The sequence below is a fragment of the Monodelphis domestica genome, chromosome 3, assembly GCF_027887165.1.
Source record: "Monodelphis domestica isolate mMonDom1 chromosome 3, mMonDom1.pri, whole genome shotgun sequence".
NCBI lineage: Eukaryota > Metazoa > Chordata > Mammalia > Didelphimorphia > Didelphidae > Monodelphis > Monodelphis domestica.
In genome coordinates, this window is record NC_077229.1 from 96783098 (window position 1) to 96810298 (window position 27201).

Genomic DNA, 27201 nt, shown 5'->3' on the forward strand with positions numbered 1-27201 from the left:
GACAGTAGGTAAGTTTTTTTAATGCTATCTCATTTTATTGTTACAAATTCTATTGCATTTTACCCTCATGATAACCTCAACATGTAGGTACTATTATTATCCCCATTTTGCAAATGAGGAAACTGAGGCTTCTAACCTTAAATTCCACCAAGACTTTCCTCTTCAAAGTTATTATTAATGGTCTCTGAGTTGCCAAATCCATTGGCCTTTTCTCAATCTTCATTCTCCTGCTGACTTTGATGCTGATGATCATGCCCCACTGCTTAATGCTCTCTTCTTAAGGTTTTGGGACACCCCCTCTTGCCTGGTTCTTCTCCTGCCTGTCTGACAGCTCCTACTCTCTCTCCTTTTCTGGATCCTTTTCCAAAAAGTGCCTTCTACCCATAGATGTCCCTCAGGGCTCTGTCCTAAGCCTTCTTCTCTTCTCCCTCAATCTACTTCACTTGGTGGTCTCATCAGCTCCCCTGGATTTAATTGCTATCTCTGATTTAATTACTATCTCTGTGCCGATGATTCTTAAATCGATCTTTCCTGCCCTAGCATCTCTGCCGACTCCCAATCTCGCATCTCAAACTGCCATTCAGACATTTCTAACTGGATGTCCAATGGGCATTTAAAATCAGTGTGTCCAAAACACTCTCTCCCTAAAACCTCCCTACCTCCTACCTGGACAATACCAGAATCCTGGATTCCTCATTACCTCTCAACTCCCATCTGTGGTCAGAGCCTATTGATGTCATCTCTCTCTCTTTTTTTTTAAACCCTTACCTTCTGTCTTGGAACCAATACTGTATATTTGTTCCAAGGTAGAAGAGTGGTAAGGGCTAGGCAATGAGGGTCAAGTGACTTGCCCAGGGTCACACAGCTGGGAAGTGTCTGAGGCCAGATTTGAACCCAGGACCTCCTGTCTCTGGGCCTGGCTCTCAATCACCGAGCCACCCAGCTGCCCCCGTCATATCTCTTGAATAGGACCCCTTCCCTACTTTGACATCGCCACCATGCCTGGTTTATTACAATAGCGCAGTCCAGTCTCTCCCCATTCCAATCCATTCAGCCACTAACGTGATTTTCCTCAAATGCAGCTCTGATCATGTCACCCTCTGCTCAACAAACCTTGGTGGTTGGTTCCCCTTTCGCCTCTAGGAGCAAATACAAAAATGCTCCATTTGGCATTCAATGCCCTTCATATCCTAGCCCTTTCCTGCTTTTCCAGTCTTTTTACATCTGACCCCTCCTCCCCCAGAACATAAAACTGGCCTCTTGATTGTCCCACGAACAAGACACTTCATCCCTGAGCTCTGGCTGGGCATTCTCTAGCTGACTCTCTCCAATCCCACGATGGACCTCCCTGGCTTCCTTTTAAGTCCCAGCTAACATCCCACCTTCTACAGCAAGCCTTCCCCAACCCTTCGTAATTCCAGCGCCTTCCTTAGGCTAGTGAATTATTTCTCATTTTTAATATTTCCAATAGACAGCTTGCTTGTTTCTGACGTTAAATCATAAGCTCTTTGAGGGCAGGGACTGTCCTTTGCCTTTCTTTGTATCCCCAAAGAAGGACAATTTATGATACTATTTATTAAGGCATGGAGTGATCAAATGTTCTGGATCCTTGAATAGAGTGTCCACTGAGGCCCTGATGAAATCATGGTTCTTTAGAAGTGCTGAAGTACTCTTCCATCATTATTGGGGGAGGCCAGTGTCTCATTTTGAAGAGAGTGAAAAAGAATAGAGGAGATGGAGGGACAGTAAGAGAGGAATTCCTCAAGTCAGTGAGAGCGTTGAAGGAGCCTGAGTCTTCTGCCTTCATTCTCCAATGTTCTGCCCACTAAGCTCTCTTCCCCCCACCCCCAGGCATCCCCATGAATTGTGGACAGCAGTCATTTCACAATCCACCTCTCTGATGTGGCTGCTATTGACTAGACAACATTACAAAGCCTCCAAAGACAGAAAATTAGTATACTGCACAATGTCTGGTTTGAAACATTAAAGATAGAACCTCAGGGAGGCCGAATGCCCTAGAATTCAGTCAGGGACAAAGTTTAATGCTCATACTCTTTTCAGAAAAAAAAAAAGACCCATGGAGCCTCTGATTTCACAGGAGGTGATATCTAGTTCAATCTCTCACCCAATGCAGAAATACTCTCCAGAATAAGGTTCTCAGCCTTTATTGTGTTCTGGATCTCTTTGACAGCCCATTGAAACCGATGGACCCCTTCTTAGAATAATGTTTTTATTCTAATACATAAAATACATAAAATTAGAAAAGAAACCCAGTTATATTGAAACAGGCATCAAAATATTTTTTTTTAAGTTCCCAGACCCCAAATTAAGAACTCCTGCTCTATCTATAGCTTCTTTGCCATCAAGGCAGGGGAGTTGAGCTGTGGGAATAGGAAAATGGCAGCTGCTATTTGTCCTTACAAAGCAATTGTCCTGAATCTCCTATGTGGAGGTTGCTTATGGACAGCCTATGAAGAAGCAGGAAGAGCCTGAGCCTCTGAGCTAGTTTCCACTAAACAGTTCTTTATATTAGAAAGCTGGCTGTGTGGGTAAGAGCCTGAGAGTTAAAAGGGAAACATTTTTGTGGCAGAGAAGTTTTCTTCGCAGCTCTGGGGGTGCTCTTTGATATCTCTGACCCTCTGTGGATTTGCATCTGGTTTCCTGATGTAATACTGCAGTGGGCAGTATTACAAGCTGCCCAAGATCTTAGGCACAGAAAACATTACTGGGTTTGGATGGTAAAGACTCTTTGTCACAAAGTCAGAGACAACCACATCCTTGGCAATACTTTCTGAGTCCATCCCTAGTCTCTTTGATGTACCTGTGTTGGAGGCTGAGGGAACCTTGACATGGTACTTGAATACTTCCAAAGATGGAAGAGCTCTATGCTTATCAGACAGCTCTGTGATTACAAAGCTCTTCCTTCTATGGAGCTGAAATTTGCTTTTTTATTGGTCTTAGTTCTAAACTCTAAAGTCACTGGAAATATCACCTCCCTCTTCCAAAGATACACCCTCAGTTTTCGAAGATAGCACTCATGTATCTCCTAAGCCACTGGATCACAGAATTTTAAGAGATGGAAAAGAAATCTATCTATGCAACTACTTTATCCATACCAAATTTGGAAACAAAACTCCTTCCTTCCTCCCTCCCTCCTTCCTTCCCTTCCCTTCCCTTCCCTTCCCTTCCCTTCCCTTCCCTTCCCTTCCCTTCCCTTCCCTTCCCTTCCCTTCCCTTCCTCTTTCTTTCTTTCTTTCTTTCTTTCTTTCTTTCTTTCTTTCTTTCTTTCTTTCTTTCTTTCTTTCTTTCTTTCTTTCTTTCTTTCTTTCTTTCTTTCTTTCTTTCTTTCTTTCTTTCTTTCTTTCTTTCTTTCTTTCTTTCTTTCTTTCTTTCTTTCTCTTTCATTTTTAAACTCTTACCTTCTGCCTTAGTATTTCTCCAAAGAAAGAAAAGTGGTGCAGGTTAGGCAATTGAGTTTAAGTAACTTGTTCAAAGAAATATCCACAGTCAAATTTGAACCCAGTCATTCCAACTCCAGACCTAGTGATCTATGTACCATGCTAACTAGTTGTCCTTAAAACACACTTTCTTTTTTTAATTGAATTTTTTTCAATTACACGTAGAAGCAATTTTTGACAATTGTTTTCTGACATTTTGCTATTAAGATTTTCTCCTTCCCTCTCCTCTCCACACAGGCAAGAAATAGTCTGATATTGACTATAGCAATGCTTTCATGAAATATATATTTCCATATTTTTCATGATGTGACTGAAGACATATTACATATACAATAAAAAAAACTCAGGAAGGAAATAAAGTGAAGGATGGCATGCTTTGATCTGCAAATGGATTCCTTCTTTGTCTATGGATAGTGTTCTTTTTTCTTTCTTAAGTCCCTTGGGGTTATCTTAGAACCTTGTTTTGCTGATAATGGTTTAGTCCTTCACGGTTGATCATCATATGACATTTCTGTTTCCGTATACAGTGTTCCCCTGGTTCTACTGACTTCACTTTGCATCGGATTATATAGTCTTTCCAGGTACAGCACACTTTTTAGATGTTTGTGGTCAACCCAACATGGGTCATCCAGGCTCTGCTTGAAGACCTCCAAGGAGAAAGAGTCTACTACCAACTGAGGCAGCCCATTCTACTTTTAGACAGTTCTGGTTGTTTGGAAATTTTCTCATACATCAAGTTTAAATTTGTTTCTTGATAATTTCCATTTAATATTCCTACTTCTGCCCTCTGGGGCCAAACACACCAAGTTCAGTTTCTTTTCAGAAAGACAATCAATCCTTTAAGAATTCTTTTAAAAGCTCTCATGTGTCTTCTCCTGACCAAGTATTACTTCATTTCCTTCAACTGACCTTCATAGGCATGTACTGGAGGCTTTTTACCACCCTCATTGTCTTCTTCTGAACAGTCTCCAGCTTATCAATGTCCCTCTTAAACTGTAGTGCCTCCTGCCAAAAAATGCACTATTTCATATGGGGTCTGATCAGAGCGGAGTATGAGGGGACAGGTGCCCCCTAAGGTATATACCTCTTCCCGTAGCACAAGATTACATTTATTCTTTTGGCCACCCTATCACAGAATTGGCTCAAATTGAGCTGGAGTTTACTAAACCCCCAGATAGATTTAAGATATATTGCTGTCTAACTGTACCTCTCCATTCGGTACTTACAAAGCATATTTATAAGACTTTATACTTACCTCCATTGAATTTCATCTTATTAGACTTGGTCCAGGGTTCTAACCTGTCGAGGTCTTTTCAGCTTCCAATTATTCCATCTACTGGAGTAATTGTCCCTCTTGATTTATATCATCTGTAAATATGATGACCAGATCACCTATAACTTTATCCTAGTCATTAGTAAAGATGTTAAATAGCACAGGATCAAGCAGGGATCCCAGGAGTACATCCAAATACAACTGTCCCTAGTTCCTTCACTTGTCCTCCATGGGATGTGGTATTCAGACCCTTCACCATTTAAGGAATGTCTCATGCCTCCTGAGTAACTTGCTTAAGGGACAAGAACTAGAAGTCAGATCAGCCAAAATAATCTAGGTAGTCTCTATTACACTGGACTTGACTTGATTGCTTAGCTCCCCAAACTAGTTCGTTCTGGGTGGAAGAGCCAGACCCAGCAAGCCACAATTCAGACTGATGTAGATAGCCATGGACGCCCTCCCTCACACTGTGATGACAACACAGGCCAAGGAGATGCCAAGTAAAATACCACACACTTTAGCCTCATGCTTTTACAGCCCTTAGGCATCTCTTCCCCATAAGAGCTCCCCACTCTTTCTCCACAAATGTCTTATTGCCACAGTGCTCTTTTTTAATTTTACTTTTAATTTTGAACTTAAATACCAAAAAAGAGCATATCTATAGTCTCAGTTTAATACAAAAAGAAGATTGCATCTGAAACCATAAATCTTCATTTCATGCTATTTGCATTTTTAAACTATATAATAATTCCATATTTTACTTTTAAAAATGTTCTGCTTGTCTAGGCTTCCTTCTAAATTTTCTTCTATTCTTTTCCATGGGTTTTAAAAAATGTTTCAATGATTCCATTTTAAAATTTTTACTATTATTAAGCCCACCTCTCCTCCCAAACCCCTCTCCCATTGAAAATCAAGAGAAAGAAAAGAAAACCTTGACACAAATAAGAATAGTCAGATAAAACACTAAGATTTAACATTGTAGTTTCTCATTTAAAATATTTTAGGGGGCAGCTAGGTGGCTCAATGGATGAGAGGTCTTAGGTTTGTTCAGAGCCCTCAGGCCACAATGTCTTGACATGGTCACATGTGGAAGCCAGGAGGTCACAAAGTGGCTCCTTTGCAGGATGGAATCATCCAGTCAGCCCCCTCTGTGTGACTTCTTTCATCAACATCCCTCATCAACATCAACTAATAGAATTGACATGATCATTGTTCTCTCCCTAGTCTCAGAAAAAGTAATACGAGACAAAATGCTTGCACACTATTTCCCCAAAAGACTATCATGGGTTAACTTTTGCTTAGGTATATAATTCCTAACAAAAGCTGTTCCCACAAAAATCATACCCAGAAATCCCCTACTCCCATGCACAGAAACTAATCCTGTGCCAGTATATAAATCACCGTAGGGAGAGGCTTGTACAATATGCCTTAGTACATCATGCCTTAGTGACTTGATTTACCAACCAAAACCTTCTTGGAAAACTCCCCCAACAAACTTTGAAAAATGATTAGTCTAATATTAAATCTGAATTGTGTTTTTAGTACCCCTTTGATCTCTCCACTTGAATATTATGTTTATTAATTGTCTCTAGAATTTCTGATTGATTATCTATTTTTTTAAACCCTTACCTTCTATCTTGGAGTCAAATACTGTGCATTGGCTCCAAGGCAGAAGAGTGGTAAGGGCTAGGCAATGGGGGTCAAGTGACTTGCCCAGGGTCACACAGCTGGCAAGTGTCTGAGGCCAGATTTGAATCTAGGATCTTCCATCTCTCGACCTGGCTCTCAACCCTGATTATCTATTTTTATTAAAGGTAATAAATGATTGTCCTTGATTGTCTATAAACTTAAGCTCCTCACAGGTTAATGAGAAATTTAAGCTACCTGTGATGAAATCATTTATCTTGCGCAAAAAACCTTTGTGTATCCTGTCAGAATCAATAATTACAATATAAGTATATAGAATGATCACAGAATGTTAATCAAATAATTTGTCAAAAGTTAATATGTCACTTACCCAATTATCTGCATTTGAACATGTATGTTGAATAATGTAGCCTTGTGCCAAGAAAATGGATATAAAAATAAAAACCAAACCTGGGTCAAGTGAAGCAGCCATTCCATACAGAGCCTGGCCCCAGGCAAACACATATACTATAGCTGTCTTCCATCATTCATTTTCTGCCCACATTGCTCCACCTGACGAGGACCCCTTCTCGGCATGGGTTCAAATCTGGGCTCAGACACTTCCTAGCTGTGTGACCCTAGGCAAGTCACTCACCGCCCTTCCCCCCCCCCCCCAATCTTTACCATTCCTCTGTCTTGGAACATAATACTGATTCTAAGATGGAAGGTTAGGGTTTAAAAAATGTCTTTTTAATGTTGTTATTATTTTCAACAAGTGAAAATCAGCTTTCTCTCTCTCCCTTTCTCCCCTCCCCTCATTGAGAAAGAAAAACAAAACTGCTGTTATACAAGTATATAACTAAGCAAAACAAATTTCCCCATCAGCCAGGAAAATCTGCACTCTGAGTCTACTCCCTCTCTTTCATGAGTTACATTACAAATCCTCTGAAATTTGTGGTTAGTCGTTACACTGATTAGAGTTCTAAAGTCTTTCAAAGGGGCTTCACTTAACATTGTAAAGAAAGTCATCTTTGAAAGATTCATGAAGTGGCCATATACAAAAACATGCCCAGAGTCCATCACCTCTCTGCCAAGAGGCACACATCATGCCTCATCATAGATCCTCTGGAGCCATAATTGGTCACTGCATGGATCAGATTTCTTAAAGTTTTCCAACTTGTTTTTCTTTACAACCAAATCATTTTACTTACTTCATTCTGCATCGATACCATCCAGGACTCCTTGAAATTATCTTTTAGGGGGCAGCTGGGTAGCTCAGTGGATTGAGAGCCAGGCCTAGAGAGGGGAGGTCCTAGGTTCAAATCTGACCTCAGACACTTCCCAGCTGTGTAACCCTGGGCAAGTCACTTGACCCCCATTGTCTAGCCCTTACCCCTCTTCTGCCTTGGAACCAATACACAGTATTGATTCCAAGATGGAAGGTAAGGGTTTAAAAAAAAAGAAATTATCTTTTAAAATTTCTTATGTGGTCATATTCCATTATTTCCATTTGCCACAATTTTCTCAGTCACTCTACAATTGATGGCCACACCTTACATTCTAGTTCTTCTCTTTTTTTTTTTTACCCCTTTTGATTCCCCTTCAGGATAAGGATATTTATGGGGTTTTTTTAGTTATTTCTCCCTCAGTATTATCCTTCCTCTTAACACCACCCTTTCCATCCCTGATTGTTACTCTATTAAGTGTGATTTATTTCTACATTAAACTCTTCATCATGTTTCTGTGTATTGACCACTCTTTGTCTATTTCAGATATATTAGATTCATTTGATTCCCAAAAGAGATATTTGCAAAATGCTTAGCACAATGCCTTGCACATATTAGATACTTAATAAATGATTATTCTCTTCCCTTCCCTACCCCTCCAATTATAAGAAATAGCAAGCCAGACCCCTTTTTCCTCTACACGAATGTATTCCATTTACCTTCCCTTCTCTTTCCCCTCTTAAAACCCTCAAGTAAAACTAAACCACCCCTAGGACCTTTTTTTCTTATTTAACTCCTTCAATACCCATAGAAGACATTAAAGTTCTGAAAGGAACACTGTCTCTTCCTCCCCATTAAGATGTTAGAACACCTACATCATCAGATAGCCTCTTCCAGATACTATAATAAATTTACTTTTTAGACTTCAACTTTTGTTTGGTTTTCAAAGTTCCTATTCAGTTTTTATCTTTTCATGAGAAATACTTGAAAGACTTCTATTCCATTAAAGATCGATGTTTTCCCCTATATAGTTATATTCAGCTTTCCAGGGTAAGTTATTCTTGGTTATAAACCTATATCTTCTGCCTTTGGAAATATTGTATTCCAAGATCTCTGATTTTGAGGAGAAGTTATCAGATCTTGTGCAATCCTAACTTACTGCTTGATGTATCAACGGCTTCTTTCTAGACGCTCATAATATTTTTTTCCTTTAACTTGGGGGCTTTGGATTTTGGATATGATACAACATTCTTGGGATTTTTCGATTTATTTTCAGGTGACGATCAGTGAATTTTTCCTATGCACATTTGCCATCTGGTTCTAATCAATCTCAAAAGTTTTCATTTATTCTTGAAATATGGTTTCCGGACTTTTATTTTTAAAAAATCCTGGTTTTCAAGGTTAATACTAAGTTGTACATTTTCTTCTTTTTTCAGTCTTTTGATTGGTATTTCTTCCTATTTGTATTCCTATACTTTCTAGTGTTTTCAATAGGAATGAGGGTTGTATTTTGTCAAAGGCTTTTTCTGCATCTCTTGAGATAATCATGTGATTTCTGTTGGTTTGCTTGTCGATTTGGTCAATTATGTGGATGGTGTATTTCTTCCTATTTCAATGAGCTCTTGATTTCTGTTTGGTCTATCATCATCTTCAGGAAATTCATTTCTTAGGTAAGACTTTCTACTTTCTCTACTAAGCTATTTATTCTCTATATACTTTTAATTTCATTTTTAAACCTCTTGCTTCATTTCCTCTAGGTATTTATATAGTCTATGTGGAGAATCATTTTTTTCCCCTTTGCTTGAAATTATCATAGGATTGCTCCTTATTCTGATAGAGCTCTAGATTGATGTTGGTTTTTTTCATATTAGTCAGTGTCTTCTTTGCTTTATTCAGCTCTCCAACTTTAGTTCCCGAGTTAGTGATTTGTCCTAGGACTAGTCTCTGCCCCCTAAAACACTTTTGGGTGGGGTAGCTGGTCCTTCTCGGCTCACATTAAGTCCTTTGTTTTTCTACGTTGATGTGCCCATTCTCACTGAAGCTACTGAAGCTACTGAAGATACAGGACAAGATACAATAACTACAGTAATAGAAGTGAAAATAAGACCAAAAGGCAATGTGAGTGGTTCATTATGATAGCATGCATAGGGAAATTTATAAACAATAGAACAAGCTCAGAATGTGAATTAATTTTCATTTTTAAAGATTTAATAGATAAGTACATTGGAGAATAAATTACTAGTCATGTAAGATAATAATAAAAATGGCTGCTCTCTGCCTCCATCCCTATTCATAACAACTTGGCACTCTCAAATACTCTCGTTGTAACACTGGTACAATATATCACACCCTTTATTAGCCATTTCCATAGAACTTTCCTTCACAACAAGCCTCCTCACCTCCCAGGTTTCCAGTATCCCAGACTCCTGATGAATAATCTCAGTCATATCCCACCTTCTCCCTACAGCTAGCCTTCCATAAGAACCTGTAAGGCATGTCAGCCTTGAAAACCGGAGAAGAAAATGCAAATGCACTATCCCCTCCTTATTTTTCCCAAAGTGGGGCACTATGAGTGTGGAACATTGTGTAGACTGTTAGTTTTGCTGACTTATTCCTTTTTTCCCTCTTTTTCTCTTTTTTTCTTCTAAGACATTGCTTACTAGGGGAACAGGAAGGGTATTTTCAGAAGTGAAGATGACATAAAAAGCAAAAGATTTCAATTAGTTAAAAAATTAAAAAGGAAACAAAGGGGGCAGGCTTTCTGTGCTCACCATGAAGCAAACACCAAACACTTACAATTGAGGAGAAGGCCAGGATGATAATAGCACTTGCTATCTTGACCAGGAAGATGATCAATATGATGACGAAGAACTAGTGGAAAAGAGATCTGGTTACTGCTCTTTGTCATTCATTGACTTCTAGGACCCCTACAGTAGGGTCCTACTCGTTGTCAATATTGTTTCTGAATGAATAAGAAAAAATAAGTCCATTGGCCAGATCCTCTAGGTCTCAACTGGTCTCCTCAGTGACACCATTCCTACCTGGATTCTGGAGATGGTCAACCAGTCATGGAGGGCCATAGGGATAGACAGAAATGACAATTGTCACTAGAGAAGGAAAGGGCTTGCCTTCTTCTAACATGGCTCCCCCAGAGCAGTACCTAGGAGCTTTTAGTCCTGGAGCAAGAGGCACAAAATATGTCCTCAAATCAACTTTTTAAAACAAAGTTCGGGTTAGGAGGTGGAGAAGGACTCTGGGACACTAAGAGCTGGTCAAGGGGGCAGGTGACAGGGCAAAGAAGATCTCAGCTGGGCATGGCCACTATAGAGAAGAAGTTTGGTCTTACAGATTCCTATTTTGACTAATTTTTTTTCTAAATAGGTATTAAGGTATTTCTATGCTCCTGAAGGGTTGCAAGTGCTGCCAGTGTCCTCTGAAGCAAAGTTTCAGTTGCCCCACTCTGGTTACAGCCACTGCCTGCACATATAAAGTACAAAGATGATGCTATTTCTCTAGCAGGGGGTGAACTACATTGACCCATCCTCCTTGGGTCCTGTGTCACTTTTTGTTTGTGAGGAAAAAATAATAATTTTATCTGTGAGAAAAATAGCTGATTGGCATTAGCAGGCATTGGAGAGGGACTCTTAGGGCTTAATAACAGTTTTCCTCTGCCCAATGCTACATGGGAATGGCACCTAGAACTTGCCATCAAATGCTAACCAGGTTCAAACCAGCAGAATTTTCAGATCCAACTTATTCCTTCTACCTACCAGCAACAGCAAGCTCTTGTTTTCCCTTACAGCTCCCCAGCAGCCCAAGAATCCAAGGAACGAGAGGATGCTTCCAATGATAATGCAGAGATATCTGATAACCATCAGTTGAGTGAATGATGAGACGGAAGCCCCCAGAAAATCAGTAAGGGCACTTCCATCTATTTTCAAGCACAAACCAATGCCCAGTAGTCCTAATCCCCCAAACTGGAGAGGAGAAAAAGGAGGCAAAAGAGGAAGAAAGAAGGGGAGGGGGATGACCCTCATTAGTATTTTGACACTGGAAAAAGAAATATCTTCAGCAGAAAACTTCCTATCTCTTTGTAGCTCTGCCTCCTTAAACTCCTGGTCAAAAGGAATTTTCCTTAATGCCCTGGGGTGGCACTGGGAGGCAGAGACAGCAACTTGTTGTCTGGGTATCCCCAGGGCTTTAGCAACTTTCAATCAGACTATCCAGAGAAAACTGGGCTCACCCCACCCCCTAATTCATCTTTCAACCCTCAGACACTTTATATTAGTCTGTATTGCCTACAACTATGTTGGTGAACCTGTGGCACATGTGCCAGAGCATGCTGGAGGGGGTTGCTCTCTTTCCCCTCTCCACTGCACCTGAGGACATTTCTCTCATGGTCCACTCCTCTGCCCAGCATTATAATGGGACGGCTTCCTCCCTCCCCTGTCTGAGGTAAGGCAGGGGGCTCCCATGCAGCATGAGGGTTGCAGTTTGGACACTCGGTCTCTAAAAGGTTCACCATCATTGACCTAGGACATTTTCCCAAAGAAGACCTCTAGGGGAGACAGTCAGGAGAGATGGTTAGGATTGGTGGAATGGAAACAAAGGATGGAGAAGGAATTTGAGAGGAATAGCCACCAGAGGGGTGTGAGCAGACTGTCCAATGACCCTAACCCGGAAGAGAGTGAACTCTGACAGATGGATTTCCCCAGCATCAGTGGACACCTCCTAGCTAAGCCAGGAAGAATCTCTATGACCCCCTCAGGCAGAAAGTAGGGTTATAGGGAAGCACTTGACCGAAGGGGCTTCTCAGAAATTTGCCCTCCCCTGGAATATGCCTGGTGGCAAGACCCCTTCTTTGTCTCATACTCACAAATATGATGCTGTTAAAAAGAAACATCAGCACTTTTAGGAGAGAAAAAAAAGTCATCTTCCTCTAATTCTGTATCTCCAAAGAGTAGCCTTTGACTTTCCAGGAAAGCTGCAGGATGGACAGGAGGCTTGATGGTTGTAAAAAGTCAAGGCTTGCAGCAGGGAGCCTACAGGGCTCTTGAGGAAGGCAGGACAGATGGGATGGTGACCTTCGGTTCTGTTCGTTCCTTCCCAGACCATCTACCTGTAAGATACCACACCCCAGGCTGGGCGATGGCCAGGAGCTCTCTGGACCCTGAGCTCCTAAACCTGTGCATGATCAGAGGTGCTCTTTTCCTAGGGGTGCTCCAACCCCACTAGAACGATGGGAGGGGGAGGTGGGAAGCCCTTCTCTTTGCTTTTCTCAGATTAAATGCCTAAATACAATAGGGCTAAAGATTCCTTTTTTACAGCTCTTGAGGCCAGGAACACATAAAATGGGAATCAAAAATAAATAATAGTATCAGCCATTTCTTGAGCATTTTCCAATTTACTAAGTGTATTTCTTTCAACAATCTTGTGAGTTTCTTAATAGGAATATTATCAGTCCCGTTTCACATATGGAAAAACTGAGGCGCATAGAGGTCAAGTGATTTACCCAGGGTCATGCGGCTATGAAGTATCAGAGCCAGGACTATAATTCAGGTCAAATGACCCTGTGACCAGTGTCCCATCCCCTGAACACTGTATACCTCACGTTAATATGATGCTGCAGAGCTCATTCACAACGGGTCGGGATGGTGCCCTGACAAGAATGCTGGATTTGGAGTCAGAAGACCAGAGTTCAAATTTTCCTTCTGTTACCAACTAACTGTGTGATCTTCCAGTCTCTGAGCTGCTCTAGGCCACTTGTAAAATTGAAGAGATAGACCCAGATGTCTGTCCTTTCAGCTTACTTCCAGCTCTAAACCTGCTCCTTTATTAATCAGGGGAGAAGCGTAAACTGCCCTGAGTTTTGTGTCTAAAGATCTAGGTTCAAATCCTGTGGCTGCTACTTTTATGATCCTTGTGGTCTTGGGAAATGCCTTCCACTCTCTGGGCCTCAGTTTGCTCAACTGTAAAATGGGTGAATTGGATTTCACTAGATGATTTCTAACCTTCCAGTTCTAAATCTCAGGACTGACATAGTCCCCGTCCAGACAGAGGTGAGATAAGAGGTATCCAGATAAGGATGGAATGAATGAATGAATAGAAGAGGCAAAGAATGGGATGAAGGTTCCAAAGAAGTATTTTGGTCCCTTGCGATTTTTTTTAAACCCTTGCCTTCCTTCCATCTTAGAATCAATGCCATTTTTTCGTTCCAAAGCAGAAGGGCAGTAAAGGGTTAGGCAATTGGGTTTAAGTGATTTGCCCAGGGCCACACAACTAGTAAGTGTCTGAGGCTAGATTCGAACCCATGACCTCCCATCTCCAGGCCTGACTCATCTTCCCACTGAGTCATCTAGCTACCCCTCCCCTGAGATTTTAATCTTTGTATGGAAACTCCTTCTGCAGATGCAGGTCAATTGCTTCTCCATAATTTAGTCTCTTCAAGAGTCAGAGTTAACTAGGTCAAAGAGAAGTCCTTAAACTGCCCAGTGTTACTGCTGGCATGTCAGAGACAGGATTTGAACTCAGGTCTTTGTGACTCGAAAGCCGGACAGCTATTCGCCACCCTACACTGACCCTCAGGAGATTCCACCTTCCATGGATGCAAACCCAGGGAGAAGCTAGGTCAAATCTCCATGCCTGGGGTGCCATAGGAAGGATCCTGGGCATCCCAGTTGTTGGCAAAACTCAGGAGGGCAAACCCTGTGCTTTGCCTTCACGCTGAGCTAACCTAAAAGCCTGGCTTGACATCATTGCTTGGGACAATTCTACGCCCTGCTCCAACTGCCCAGAGCAGGCTGGGTGCTGGGGGGGGATGGGGGGAAGAATAGCCAGCATTGTTTCTGTGGCACAGGCAGAGCTTTCTCCCTGGACAGCTCCTTGAAGGAAAGAAGGAGTGAGCCATTCCCAGCATCCCCAGCCAGCCTTGGGGGGGGGGGGGTAGAGAGAAGCAAGCAAACAGAGAAAAGGGGGAGCTCATTCCAAGAGCCCAAAGACCTGGATTCTGGAGCCCTGGATCTGTAATCAGAAGTCCTGGGTTTGAATCCTGGCACTAATTAGCTACATATATGAGTAAACCCCATTAATCCTGGCACTTGGGGGGCAGCTGGGTAGCTCAGTGGATTGAGAGCCAAGCCTAGAGACGGGAGGTCCTAGGTTCAAATCTGGCCTCAGACACTTCCCAGCTGTGTGACCCTGGGCAAGTCACTTGAACCCCATTGCCTAGCCCCTACCACTCTTCTGCCTTGAAACCAATACATAGTATTAACTCCAAGACGGAAGGTAAGGGTTTAAAAAAAAAATCCTGGCACTTGGTGCCTCAGTGGATAGAGTGCAGGACCTGGAGTCAGGGAGACCCAAGTTTGAATCCAGCCTCAGATATTTACTAGCTGGGTGATCTTGGGCAAGACATTTAACTTCTGTCCACCTCATTTTCTTCTCTTGTCGAATGGGGATCATAATGGCACCTACTTCCCAGGGTGGTTGTGAGTCTCAAATGAGATCATATTTGTAAGGAGTTGAAAACAGTGCCTGGCACATAGTAATCCCTTAATAAATAGTTATTTCCTTCCATCTTTTTGAAGCCACATTTGTCCAGCAAAGAGGTCGGCTGGATGATCTGTGAAGTCCTTCCTAAGTCGGACATTTAGGGATTCTGTGAAGTGGATTCAAGTACTGGTTCGAGTGCTTCCTGATTGAATAACTTTGGAAGGAGTCACTTCCCTTCTCATCGGTTTTCTCATCTGTAAAATGGGAATAATCCTTGGTAGATGGCTGGATGGGAAGTGTTTCTGGATGTCTTGCATCCCACCTCACATCATCCTTTATGTGCCATAAAGAAGGTGTGTGTGCGGTCTCCATTGCCCTTTGAGGGTGGAGGATGAAAGGACAAAAGGATGGAGCTATCAGTAAAGAAACTAGAACTGCGATTGTCCCCCTACATGGCAGAATTAGGTGCACTCAACCCACAGATTTTCACCATTAGTGAGTCATTCCTTTGAATTAGGCATAAGAGGAGAAGGAACAGGAAGAGCATAAAAACCAGGATTTGGGGGCAGCTAGGTCACACAGTGGTTAGAGAGACAGTTCTGGAGTCAGGTCTTGGGTTCAAATGGAACCTCAGAGACTTCCTAGCTGTTTGACCCCAATTGCTGCCTATTCCTTCCCACTCTTCTATTTTTTAACTGATACTAAGACAGAAGGTACCGATTTCTTTTTTTAAAAAGCAAACTAGGATTTATACATTTACAAAACTTTTTATATATGATATCCCATTTTATCTTCACAATAACCCTGGAAGGTAGGAACTATTATTACCTCCTTGTTACGAATAAGGAAACAGAGGCAGGCAGACATTAAATGAATTGATTCAGGTTACTCAGCTAATAAGTGGCTGAGGCTGAATCTGAATTCAGAGCTTCCTGACTTGAGGTCCAGAGCATTATCTCTTGCCCCAACTTTATAGAAAATCAGTGGCTTCATAAAAAGAACAATTAAAAATGACCCTGAGAGATATGATCGGGGATGTAGACTCTAAACGATCACCCTGGTGCAAACATCAATAATATGGAAATGGGTCTGGATATGGTCATGGATACATGTAAAACCCAGTGAAGTTGCGTGTTGTCTTGTAACCAGGGAAAAATATTCTCAATTAACTAATTAAATAAAATTGATCCTGTGAGCTGCTGCATTTATTATTTATTATCCATATTTTACAGAGGAAGAAATGGAAGCTTAAGTGACTTGCCCTGGATCACTCGTGTAAATGCCCAGGGAAGGATTTGAACTCAGATATTCCTCATTCCAAGTCCAGCTCTCTGTCCCCTGCACAGAAGGAAGGAAGAAGTATTTCTCTAGTGCTCCTATGAGCCAGGCACTGTGCTAAGTGCTTTACAAATATTAGCCCATTTGAGAGGAGAAGAGACAAGGGGAGGAAAAGCAATCCGATGGGATTTGGGGGTGGAGGAGGATGCCCCTGCCTCTTAGCCCTACCCAAGTCCTGCTTCTTAGTCCATGGCAGAGAACAGAAAGTGTCCTAATAATGGGGCCCCCGGAAGAACAAAGGGGAGCTGATCCCTCTTTGGTACCCTTTCAGAATCCCAGGGTGAGGGCCAAAGTCCAGCCCAGGGAATGCCTGGGACCAGGTGCCAATGAACAAGGAATTCCATTCCAGGATGCCACGAAGAGAGCAGAGAGCCAAGTCCCACTCAGACCCGGCTGGGCTGTGTGACCTTGGGCCAGTTGTTTTACCTGCCAATTCTCTAGGCATTTTTCTAAGACTAGAAACTGAAGAGAAGACCCTGACCAAAACTGGGAGGAGGAGCTGGGGGAGCTATCCATAAGAATAAAATCTCTGGCTCAATTCTCTATCCCTGTTGGAGTCAGGAGACTTTCACCTGAGGGAATCCCCTGCCCATCCCTGAGCTTCAGCTTCTTCCCTGCAAAAGAGAGGAGTCGGACTAGCCAGTGTCCATGGTCCCTCCTTTGAGCTCTAAATCGTACAAGTGCATAGTACACAGGAAGCTTTTAATAAATGCTTGTGGTAATACCCAGTGGAATTGCAGGCGGCTAGTGGGTGGAGGGAAGGGAGGAATAGAATATGATTTTTGTAACCAAGGAATAATGTTTGAAATTGACCATATAAAAATAAATAAATAAATAAATAAATGTTTGTGGGCTGATTCCTCTTAAGACTTTATGATGAGGCAGTTAGGATTAGTGGATAGAGCACCAAGTCTGGAGATGAGGGTGGGGGGTGGGTCCTGGGTTCAAATTTGACCTCAGACACTTTCTAGCTTTGAGACCATAGGCAAGTCACTTAACTCCCCATTGCCTAGCCCTTACAGCTCTTCTACCTTGGAACCAATACACAGTATTTATTCTAAGATGGAAGGTAAGGGTTTAAAAAAAGGGGGGGAGGGGGGACTACGACTGCATGAGACACATCAAACAAGAGGACCCCCAAGAAGAGATAGAAGAAGACATCTCCCCATCACTTCTTTGTAGGGTTGGGATCCAAGGGGGAAGAACACTAGATAACATTTGATTTATTCAATGTCGGTTGGTTTTACTAGGATTTTTTTCTCTTCTTCCTTTAAAAACAAATTCTCTGAACCAAGGAATAATGTTCTAAATTGACTAAATAAACTAATTCAAATGGGAAAAAAACAAATTCTCTGTTAGAAGAGAAGGCTTGTAACAAAATGGGGGAGAAGGATACAAGGGAAAATCTGAGTAATGGACAAACAGAAGATGAAAACACAAATCTGTTCTTTAAAATACAGGAACCACTTTCATGCAACCAAGAAGTAAAACTTACCCCCCAAACACTCATGGAATTTTGGTTTTGGCATCCTAATCCCTTGTGCCTTCTTTCCACCTTCCCCATCACTGGGGACGCTGCTTAGACATCCCAAAGACAACTGGATTTCAGATTTTAAATTGCCATTGCAAGACCCTGTTCCTAGGTAGCTTGTGGGTTTGGCGAGGGGCCCATGAGCATCCTTGTTTGCTTACCTCCTTCGAGGGATCCTGGAGCTCAGGAGGGATGCAAGGACCTTCTGAAGTCTGCTTGGGTCCAGCTTTATCCACGGCTTTTTTCCTTGTGTGCTCTGGTCTCTGGGTGCACCCACCCCCCACCCATTAGGAGCTGTGGTTTGAAGAATATTTCTCTTACTTCCTCAGAGAAGGCCCAATAAATGTGGTTCTGGGACTATGTGAATTCCCTCTGGGTTTCTTCTGGTGAACTTGTGCATCAGAGGAGAGCAGCTAGGAAGCTGAGAGCTCTTAGTCTCTCTCCTCTGACGCCCTAGGTTTAACCCTTTATCTCTCCTCTCTCTCCCTCTCCCCAGGACCCGTTGCAGAGCCAGGGGACCCTTGGGAAGCTAAGGCAGAGGAGGCAGATGTCCTCTCCCTCTCTATTTGTCCCTTGGGCAGTCAGTGGGCTTCATTCAGGGCAAGTGGGGCGGATGGGGAGGGTTATATGTACAGTGGCTCTGCTGTGTCCACAAGGAGACAGACATAGACGGTTGTGCCCCGGACACTGAAGGGCCCTGTGAAAATCTATTTTCTTTATCAAGAGAGAAGCTTTTCCAAGAATCAAGACATGGGCCAAATTCAGCTGAGAAAAACCCCCATTTGTTAAAAGTGGATCCCTTCTTTCCAGCAACACATACAAAATGTGGAGCCTGGTGCTGAGCTCTGGGAGAGGTCCAAAATGTATACAGGAGACAAGCCTGCCCTCGTGGGACTCGTCCTCCCGTGGGGGAGCGGGGGATCTTAGATGGGAGTACAATTAGCTGTAATATATAACGTTACATCAAAAGTGCTTTGTGCGGTAAGAAATGGAGTAAGATGCCACTGAACGGTAAAAAATGAAGGCTCTGGGGGATGCAGAAAAATTTAGGGAGACTTACATGAACTGATGCCAAATGAAGTAAGCAGGACTAGAACCATACACACAACCACTGCAATAATGTAAATTAAAATAACTCTCGAGGCAGCTGGGTGACTCAATGGATAAAGAACCATGCCTGGAGTCTGGAGGTCCTAGGTTCAAATCTGACCTCAGACACTTACTAGCTGTGTGACCCTGGGCAAGTCACTTAATCATTTAATCCCAATTGCCTATTCCTTACTGCACTTCTACCTTGGAATCAAGTATCGATTCCAAGACAGATGGTAAGGGTTGTTTGTGTGTTTTTTTAACAATAATTCTCCCCAAAAAAGTAGTAATTCTAATGACCATTCTTGGTCACAAAGAATAAAAAATGCAATATACCTCCTTCTTCATGACAGAATGGTGGGGAACTGGATGGGGAGTGGGGCAAATCAGGAAATGTATAAATTAGTTATTGCTGAGTTGTTTTTTCAGTCATGTCTGACTCTTTATGACCCCATTTGGGGTTTTATTGGCAAAAATACTAGAGTGGTATGCCATTTTACAGATGAGGAAACTGAGGCAAACAAAGCTAAATGACCTGCCTTCCTAGAGAGTATCTAAGAACAGATTTGAATTCACAAAGATGAGTCTTCCTGACTCTAGGCCCAGTGTTCCATCCACTACCCCATCTACCTAGCCATGGTTAATGTATTGATTTTTTAAAATGTTTATTGATATATTTTATTTATGCATCTCCTTCACTTCCAAATACACTCCTCTTGACTGCACTACCATCTTTTATTAGAATGAAATGAATAAAATAATATAGAATAAGAAAAAAGATAAAGAAAAAAAGCACTTACAAACACATCAACCAAGACTAAGCATATTTGACATTCCACACTTATTATTCTCCATCTCTGCAAGAAAGGGAATGTGGGTGCATCATTTCGGTTCTTCTTGGTTATTTTAATTATATCATTATATTTTAATGATTATATGTTAACATATTTTATTATATAATTATATTATAATTATGCATTCATTTAGAGTTTTTGTTCAATTGTTGCATCGTACTGTATGTTGCCTTCTTGATTCTGCTTATATCAGTCTGCATCATAGAACTCATATTCATCATTCCTAATAGTACAGTAATGTCCCATTATGACCTCAGGCCACAGTTTGTTTAGCCAGTCCCCCATCTACCGGCATCTACTTTGTTTTGAGTTCTTTGCTAGCCTAAAAGCTACTCCTATGAATGTTTTGGCACATCTGGAATCTTTCTTTCTATTTTTGACCTCCTTGGCATGCATGACTAGCTGTGAAACCTCCAGGTCAAAAAAATATTAATATATTATTTGCTTCTTTTGAGCATTATTCCAAATTTCTGCCCAGAAGAGTTGGATCAGTTTATAGATCCATCAACAGCATTTAATGGGCTTACCTTTCTACCTCTTGTTTGGGCCTAAAGTCTTCCCTTATCCATAGATCTGACAGGTGGACTATTCTATGTTCCTCTCATTTGTTTTTGGTATCACCCTTTATTTTGGATCGCATAGCCATATTGTCAGCCTTATGCTGACATATAGTGTGAGATGTTGGTCTACTTGTAGCATCTGCCATGCCATTTTCCAATTTTTCCCAACAGTTTTTGCCAAACAGTGAAATCTTGTCCCAAAAGATTGGATCTTTTGATTTATCAAATGCAAAATTGCTCTGGTCATTTCTTTCTGGGTTTTGTGTACCTAGCTAATCCACTCCTCCACCATTCTATTTCTTTGCCAGCATCCGATTGTTTTGATGACTACTGCTTTATAAAACAGCTAAAGACCTGGTACTCGTAGGCCACCTCTTTCACAATTTTTTCCCTCCATTCAATGAGCCTATCTTTCAATAGATCTGCCAACAGAGACTTTCCATATTTTTGTTTCCTTTGCAGGGCATGAAATCAAATCTCAAAGTCATTTTATTTGTAGTGTTCTTGTTAGTAGTAGCTGTATCTGTAGTAGTAGCTGTGATACTGTAGCAATATCACACGGTTGTTTTCAGTTCTTTGCAGAATGGCTTGAATCCAATGGTATACCGACTCCTACCAGCTCATGAGAGCTGAGTGTTAAATTTTCAGTATGAAAGTTGGTGAATGGTACAAATTTGGGTTTAATTTTTTATTTTGTTAATTGTCTAGATTTTAGGAAAGTGAGAGAGAAAATGTGAAGAATGCAAATTAAACTCTAAAATGGGTCATGAACACTTTTTCTTTCTTTTTCATTTCTTTCTTTCCTCCTTTTCTTCATTTACTAGCATACCCTTGCTTGTGTCAATTGTTTACTTTCCTTTGTCACAAGAGAAGGTTCGGGAGCTATAACCAGGAGTCCTCACACCTGGGAAAGATCCATTTGGGAGACTAAAGATGACTTCGTGCTCCTTTGCAGAGACTATAGATAGAGATCATGGAACTTGGGGGGGGGGGAGCAGGGTCCTTGGAAGGGGGAAGGGGAAGATGGAGGAGGAAACTATGAGTAACACACTGAACTTATTACTGTGGAAATGGAGGGAGTGGGAAGCCCAGAGATGACAGAAACAAGGAATTGAATGAGATGGAGTGAGCTTTAAAGGAGAAGTGTTGCTTAGTAACAGTAGCAGAAGGAGCATCCACAAGTTGTGGGGGTGAGGGATAGGATGATGCCAATTTGCTGGTTTCCCTGACTCAAGTCTCTTCCCCACTCCAGTCCATCCTCCACTCTGCTGTCCAATTAATCCTCCTAAAGCGTAGATCTAACCATATTATCTCCCTTTTCCTCTACCTCACTCCATTCAGAAAACTGCAGTTACTGGAGTAGCTATGTATGAAACAGAGTAAATAGAACCCCAGACTCAGAGATGGGAGGTCCTGGCTTCAAATCTGGCCTCAGACATTTCCTAGCTGTGTGACCTTGGACAAGTCACTTCACCCTATTTGCCTAGTCCTTCTGTTCTGGAATTAATACTAAGTAAGGGTTGGGAGAAAAATAAAAAACAAGACCTCTAGTTGCTCCTCGTCTCCTCCAGGATAAAATATAAAATTGTCTGTTTGATGTTCCAAGCCTTTCATAACCTGGCTCCCTGCTCATTTTTCCAGTCTTACTGACTCTCCCTTCACCCTTTTCCATTCTCAGTACCCTATAGTCCAGGGACACTGACCTCTTTGCTGTTGTTCATACAAATTATCCATCTCCTGACTGGGCATATTCACTGACTGTCTCCCACCCCTAGAACTCACTCCCTCTCCCTCCTCATCTATGCCTCTGGTTCTTCCTGGTTTCCTTCAAGTCCAAGAAAAAAATCCTATAATCCCACATTCTAAAGAATTCTTTCCTGATCTCCCTTAATGTGCTCCCTCTGTTGATTATCTCTAACTTCTCCAGAATACATCTTGTTTGAACATAGTTGTTTTTAGATTGTCTCCTCCATGAGACTGTGAGCTCTTTGAGAGCCAGGAGGTTTACTCACTTATTTTTTTTTAATCCTTATCTTCCAACTTAGAATCAATATTGTGTATTGGTTTGAAGACAGAAATGTGGTAAGGGATAGAAGATGGAGGTTAAGTGACTTATCCAGGAAGGGTCTGAGGCTAGATTTGAACCCAGGATCTCCTGTCTGACCTTCTCCACTGAACCACCTAGGTACTCCTGTTTACTTGGGTTGTTTTTGTTTGTTTGTTTGTTTGTTTTACCCTCTGTTTTGCAGGCAGCTAGGTAACAAAGCAGGTGGAATTTAAGACCTGGAGTCAGGAAGAACTGGATTCAAATCCCACTTCAGGTACTTCTAATACTCAGATATTCCAATGGCCACAAAGGTGGTGGAAGCAGTTTGGTCATAGAGGAAGTCAAGGTTATCCACTGCATCTAAGCCATAGCCAATCATCTTGACATCTGTCTTGCCAATAGATTCCAATGAGTGGAAGAGAAAGGAAGGGCAACAACTTGGCTCCATTCTGCTTCATTTAATCCAATTTATGCTCAAGTCACAAGACATTGATTTGATCCTCTTGAAGTACCCCCCCCCAAAACCCTAACCTTCTGCCTTAGAATCTAAGGCAGAAGAGTGGTAAGGGCTAGGTAATGGGGGTTAAATGACTTGCCCAGGGTAATTTCTTTGTAAGGTTGGGATATTATAGATATTTGGGATAATTGGGAACATTATAGATAACATTAGATTTATTCAATGTTGGTTGATTTTATCTTTCTCTTCTTCCTTTATTTTTTTTTAAACCCTTACCTTCCGTCTTAGAGTCAATTCTGTGTATTGGCTCCAAGGCAGAAGAGTGGTAAGGGTTAGGGTTAACATGGGTTAAGTGACTTGCCCAGGGTCACACAGCTGGGAAGTGTCTGAAGCTAGATTTGAACCTAGGACCTCCCGTCTCCATCCACGGTGCAGCCCCCTTGGGGAAGCTCTTTTAATCCCTCTCTGCTTCTGATCCCTCCTCTATAAAATAAAGACAACAATACTAGCATCTTCTTTTCAGGATTGTTGGGAAGACAAAATGAGATCGTATTTGTGAAGTACTTTACCAACGCTAATGTTCTCCAGGAAGGCTAGCTATGATTATTTTTGCATATCTCAATAGGAGAAAAGGGGAGAAACTGGAAAGGAAGAGAACTAAGAGGAAGGAAAGTTTGAGAGTAACGAGGGAGGGTTCCAGAACCTTCCCTAGGCAGGGCAGGGCAGGGCTAGGGCTGAACAGAAGGTGCCTTTGCCTCCCTCCTCTCTTCCCTCTACAGGGCTTCCCTCCAGCTCCAAGCCCCTGGGGGAGCCTCAGGATGGCAAACCCGGGATTGTAGGGGGGGTGAAGTGGGAAGAAGATAGTGGCTCCCCCATAGTGGCTCCCCGCACCGTCGCAGCACCCTCCTGGGCCTTCCCTATGATTCTGCTGTGAATAACAAAGGACAAATAAGAGATTCCTTTTAAATATATTACGGAGGCACGAACCCCGCCCCCCTCCCCCCCAGCGTCAGAGAGAGGTGTCTGGCGGGGTGGGCAGAGCGATGGGGAGAGGAGGGAAGCGGCCCCCCAGGTGATGGGACCGCAGGCACCCACGAGGAGGCCAGAAAGGGCAGGGCGTGTCTGGGGAAAGAAAACAGTTCAGCCTGGCAGGAGCCTAGAGGGAACGGAAGCTGATCGCCTTCGCCCGGGAGAAAGCGGCAGAAGGCCAGGCGGTGGCAGGCCGCGAGTGCCCGGCCAAGGAGCCGGAAGGAGGCACGAGATAAAAAGTGAGCGAGCGCGCTGCCTCAAATCTTTTCAGCAGGAGCAGAACGGGGCCAGAGCAGTGCCCATCCCCGCTTAGTAAAGGGCTGGAGGGGGGCCGGAGGAAGAGGCCGGAGATCCCGGAGAAACCAGCAGGGGGCTCCGACCCTCCGCCTGACCGGCCCTCCCACTCAGCTCTGTGTACTGAATACAGGGTCACGGGGCCAGGATGGTATGGGCCGGTCCCTCCCTGTGGATCACCAAACGAACGTGTGTGTGTGGGGGGGGGGGGGGGGGGGAGTGACGTTTAGGGCCTTCCCACACCGGGAGCGAGGGCCGAGGGAGGCCCAAAGCCTTCTTTACTCCGCATTCAAGCCCTGCCCTGCCGATGGCCCTGCCTGGGGACCTGGGGTGCTCAGGAGGGACACCGGGTGTATAAATAAATAAATAAAGAGAGAGAGAGAGGGAATAGGCACACTTATGTACTGTATGGCGTCTATACATGCATGCGATGTAGTGTGTGTATATATGCATGCATGTAACATGCAGTATACACACATGTGAAAGCATGTACACAACAATACCGCATCATATATCCATACACATTTCGGGTGGTGTGTGCATGTATATTATGTAGTATGTAAACACACATTTAGACTACAGAAGAGCTACCCACACATGCATGTTCTGTAATACAGACACACATATATTCTATAGTATCATATAGTAAATATAAACACATTACATAGCATACGATTATATAGTCTATACACAGACATACTCTATATGCATACACACATGCTATATAATATACACACCTACACATCATATAATAAATGTATGTACATAGATAACATACATGCTATGTGTCTAGACACATGCATGCATATTTACACATACATGCTACATGGTATCTACATATACATACATGCTCAGTGGTATATGTGGTATATATAGTGTAAAAATTAAAAATTATATCTCAAATAATAACACTATTTTAGGAGGTTTATTAAAGAGCATTAGAAATCAAGGAATAAAGAGGATACAAGGTAAAGACCACCTGCCCATGGCTGGGTAGCCATTTTCAAAATCCCCACCTTACCGCCATCACTGCTGATTGCTGTATCAACCCTAAAAAAGGATGTGGGAGGAGTTACCACCAGTTAAACACCAATAATGTGATCCCACCTATTTGGAGACACAGGAGAGATTATAGGGGATTTGGGGAAATACTAAGGACTTCTGGGGAATGAAGTCAAAGGTTCAAAATCTCCATTTATACAATAGCACGTATATGTTCTAGATAATCTTTACTCGTATAGACACTACACATAGAAGCACACATGTATAAGTATGGATGTACATGTGTATGTGTTTAGCCCCGGGCTTCCTGGAGTAAATGCATGATGACATGCACAGACATGAGAGTGCATATATAGACCATCTATGGACAGGACTACATAAATAGATGTGTACATAGAACTGTGTATGTTACACATGTGTGCATATAAGCACACACATGTTTATATGTGTGTGATCATACATGTGTGCCCACTGGTGACATAATAAGTATATAACATCTGTCAGGTAGAGCGGGTGACATACAGTAACCTTTTTGTACTATGTACAGCAGGTGGTGACTCAAGCAGCCCTCTTCCTGCCCCGCCCCCTCCGGCCCTCCAATCAGAGGGTGGGATGGGGTGTGAAATAAACCTGCACATGTGTGTACCTATCCAGGGGAATGTGAGGTAGAAGGAATGAAGGTAATAGGTGTCTTCTATAACAGATAGAGCATGCTGCACTTACACAGGTTCTAGATTATCTGTAATTATCTTTCTGTAACTTATTTTCTGCCTTAGTAACAAGTCTAAGACAGAAGAGCAAAGGGGAGGCACACAGGGTTGGGTGACTTGCCCAGGGTCACACAGCCAGTCAGCGTCAGAGATCATATTTGAACTCGGGTCTTCCTGACTCCAGGCCAGGCTCTCGACCCACTGAGCCCTGGAGCTACTCCGGCTCCATAATGATTATTTCTGTAGGGGATCCTTTTAGGTCCTGGCCCTCCATCCCACCGCCTCCAGGCCACACCGGGCTCTGGGTGCAGGGGAGGCTGGAGAGAGCTGATGGTCAGATTCTGAGAGAGAGCATTTACCCCTCAGAAATCAGCAAACAAGGCCAATCGGGGCTTGATTGACTGTTTTTGGATGATCTAGACTTAAGAAAAAGATGGAGAAAATGTGAATAATGCCAATTGAATTTAAAAGTGTCATCGTACATTTTTTTTTCCTCAAAAAAGTCAATTGTTAAACACTTACCAACAAGCAATCTGAATGTTAGGTTTGTCAACTGGGAGGGCTGGGTGGCTCAGGGACCATAGCCAGCCCTGGAGACAGAAGATCCTGGGTTCAAATTTGACCTCAGATGTTTCCAAGCGGTGTGCCTCTGGGCAAGTCACTTCACCCCAATTGTCTAACCCTTGCAGGGCTCCTGCCTTGGAATCCATCATCCTTAGTTCCAATTCTAAGACAGAAGGCAGGGTTTAAAAGTAAAATAAGACAAGTTGGGAGACCTCAGTTGAAATCCTAGCTTTGCGAAGCCTTTTTCCCTTTGTTTCCCTGGACCTCAGTTTCCCCATGTGTAAAATGATACTGTTGGATGAGATGCCCCCCAGATGCTCCCACAGCTCTTCATGTAGGAGCCTGGCTCAGTTCTCTCAGAATTTGGAATAGAGGACCTCGAGGTCCCTTCCAGGTTGAAATCTCTCCAACCTCCTGTGCCTATGGAGTTTTTCCATTTCCTCTTCTCTTCTGAACATAGTCTCCTCTAGCCACAGCTGGGAAGGCCCCTTGCCTCACTGTCTGCTCCCTCTTTTACCCCGGGGTTCCCTGTCCCTTTCCTGAAGTAGCTAAGGGTGGCCTGGGAGTATTGATCCTTCTGGAACTGTCATTTTTTACTCCATTTGGACTCAAATCTAGAACCCCACAGGGTTGTCTTGTGGGTCTACACCTA

At 42.6% G+C, this 27201-nt stretch overlaps 1 protein-coding gene across 1 annotated transcript in view; it reads right to left on the bottom strand.

The window, feature by feature from the left end:
- Nucleotides 1-18636, bottom strand: part of TSPAN16 (tetraspanin 16) — a 33428-nt gene extending 14792 nt beyond the window's left edge. Inside the window, exons 1-4 of the mRNA XM_056822717.1 lie at nucleotides 18105-18636; nucleotides 12460-12702; nucleotides 11354-11560; nucleotides 10380-10454 (exon numbers count right to left, since the gene is read on the bottom strand). Coding sequence (XP_056678695.1) covers nucleotides 10380-10454; nucleotides 11354-11560; nucleotides 12460-12516 — 339 coding nt within the window. The 5' untranslated portion in view covers nucleotides 12517-12702; nucleotides 18105-18636. The remainder of the gene's footprint in view (nucleotides 1-10379; nucleotides 10455-11353; nucleotides 11561-12459; nucleotides 12703-18104) is intronic.
- Between the last annotated feature and the right edge of the window lie 8565 nt (nucleotides 18637-27201).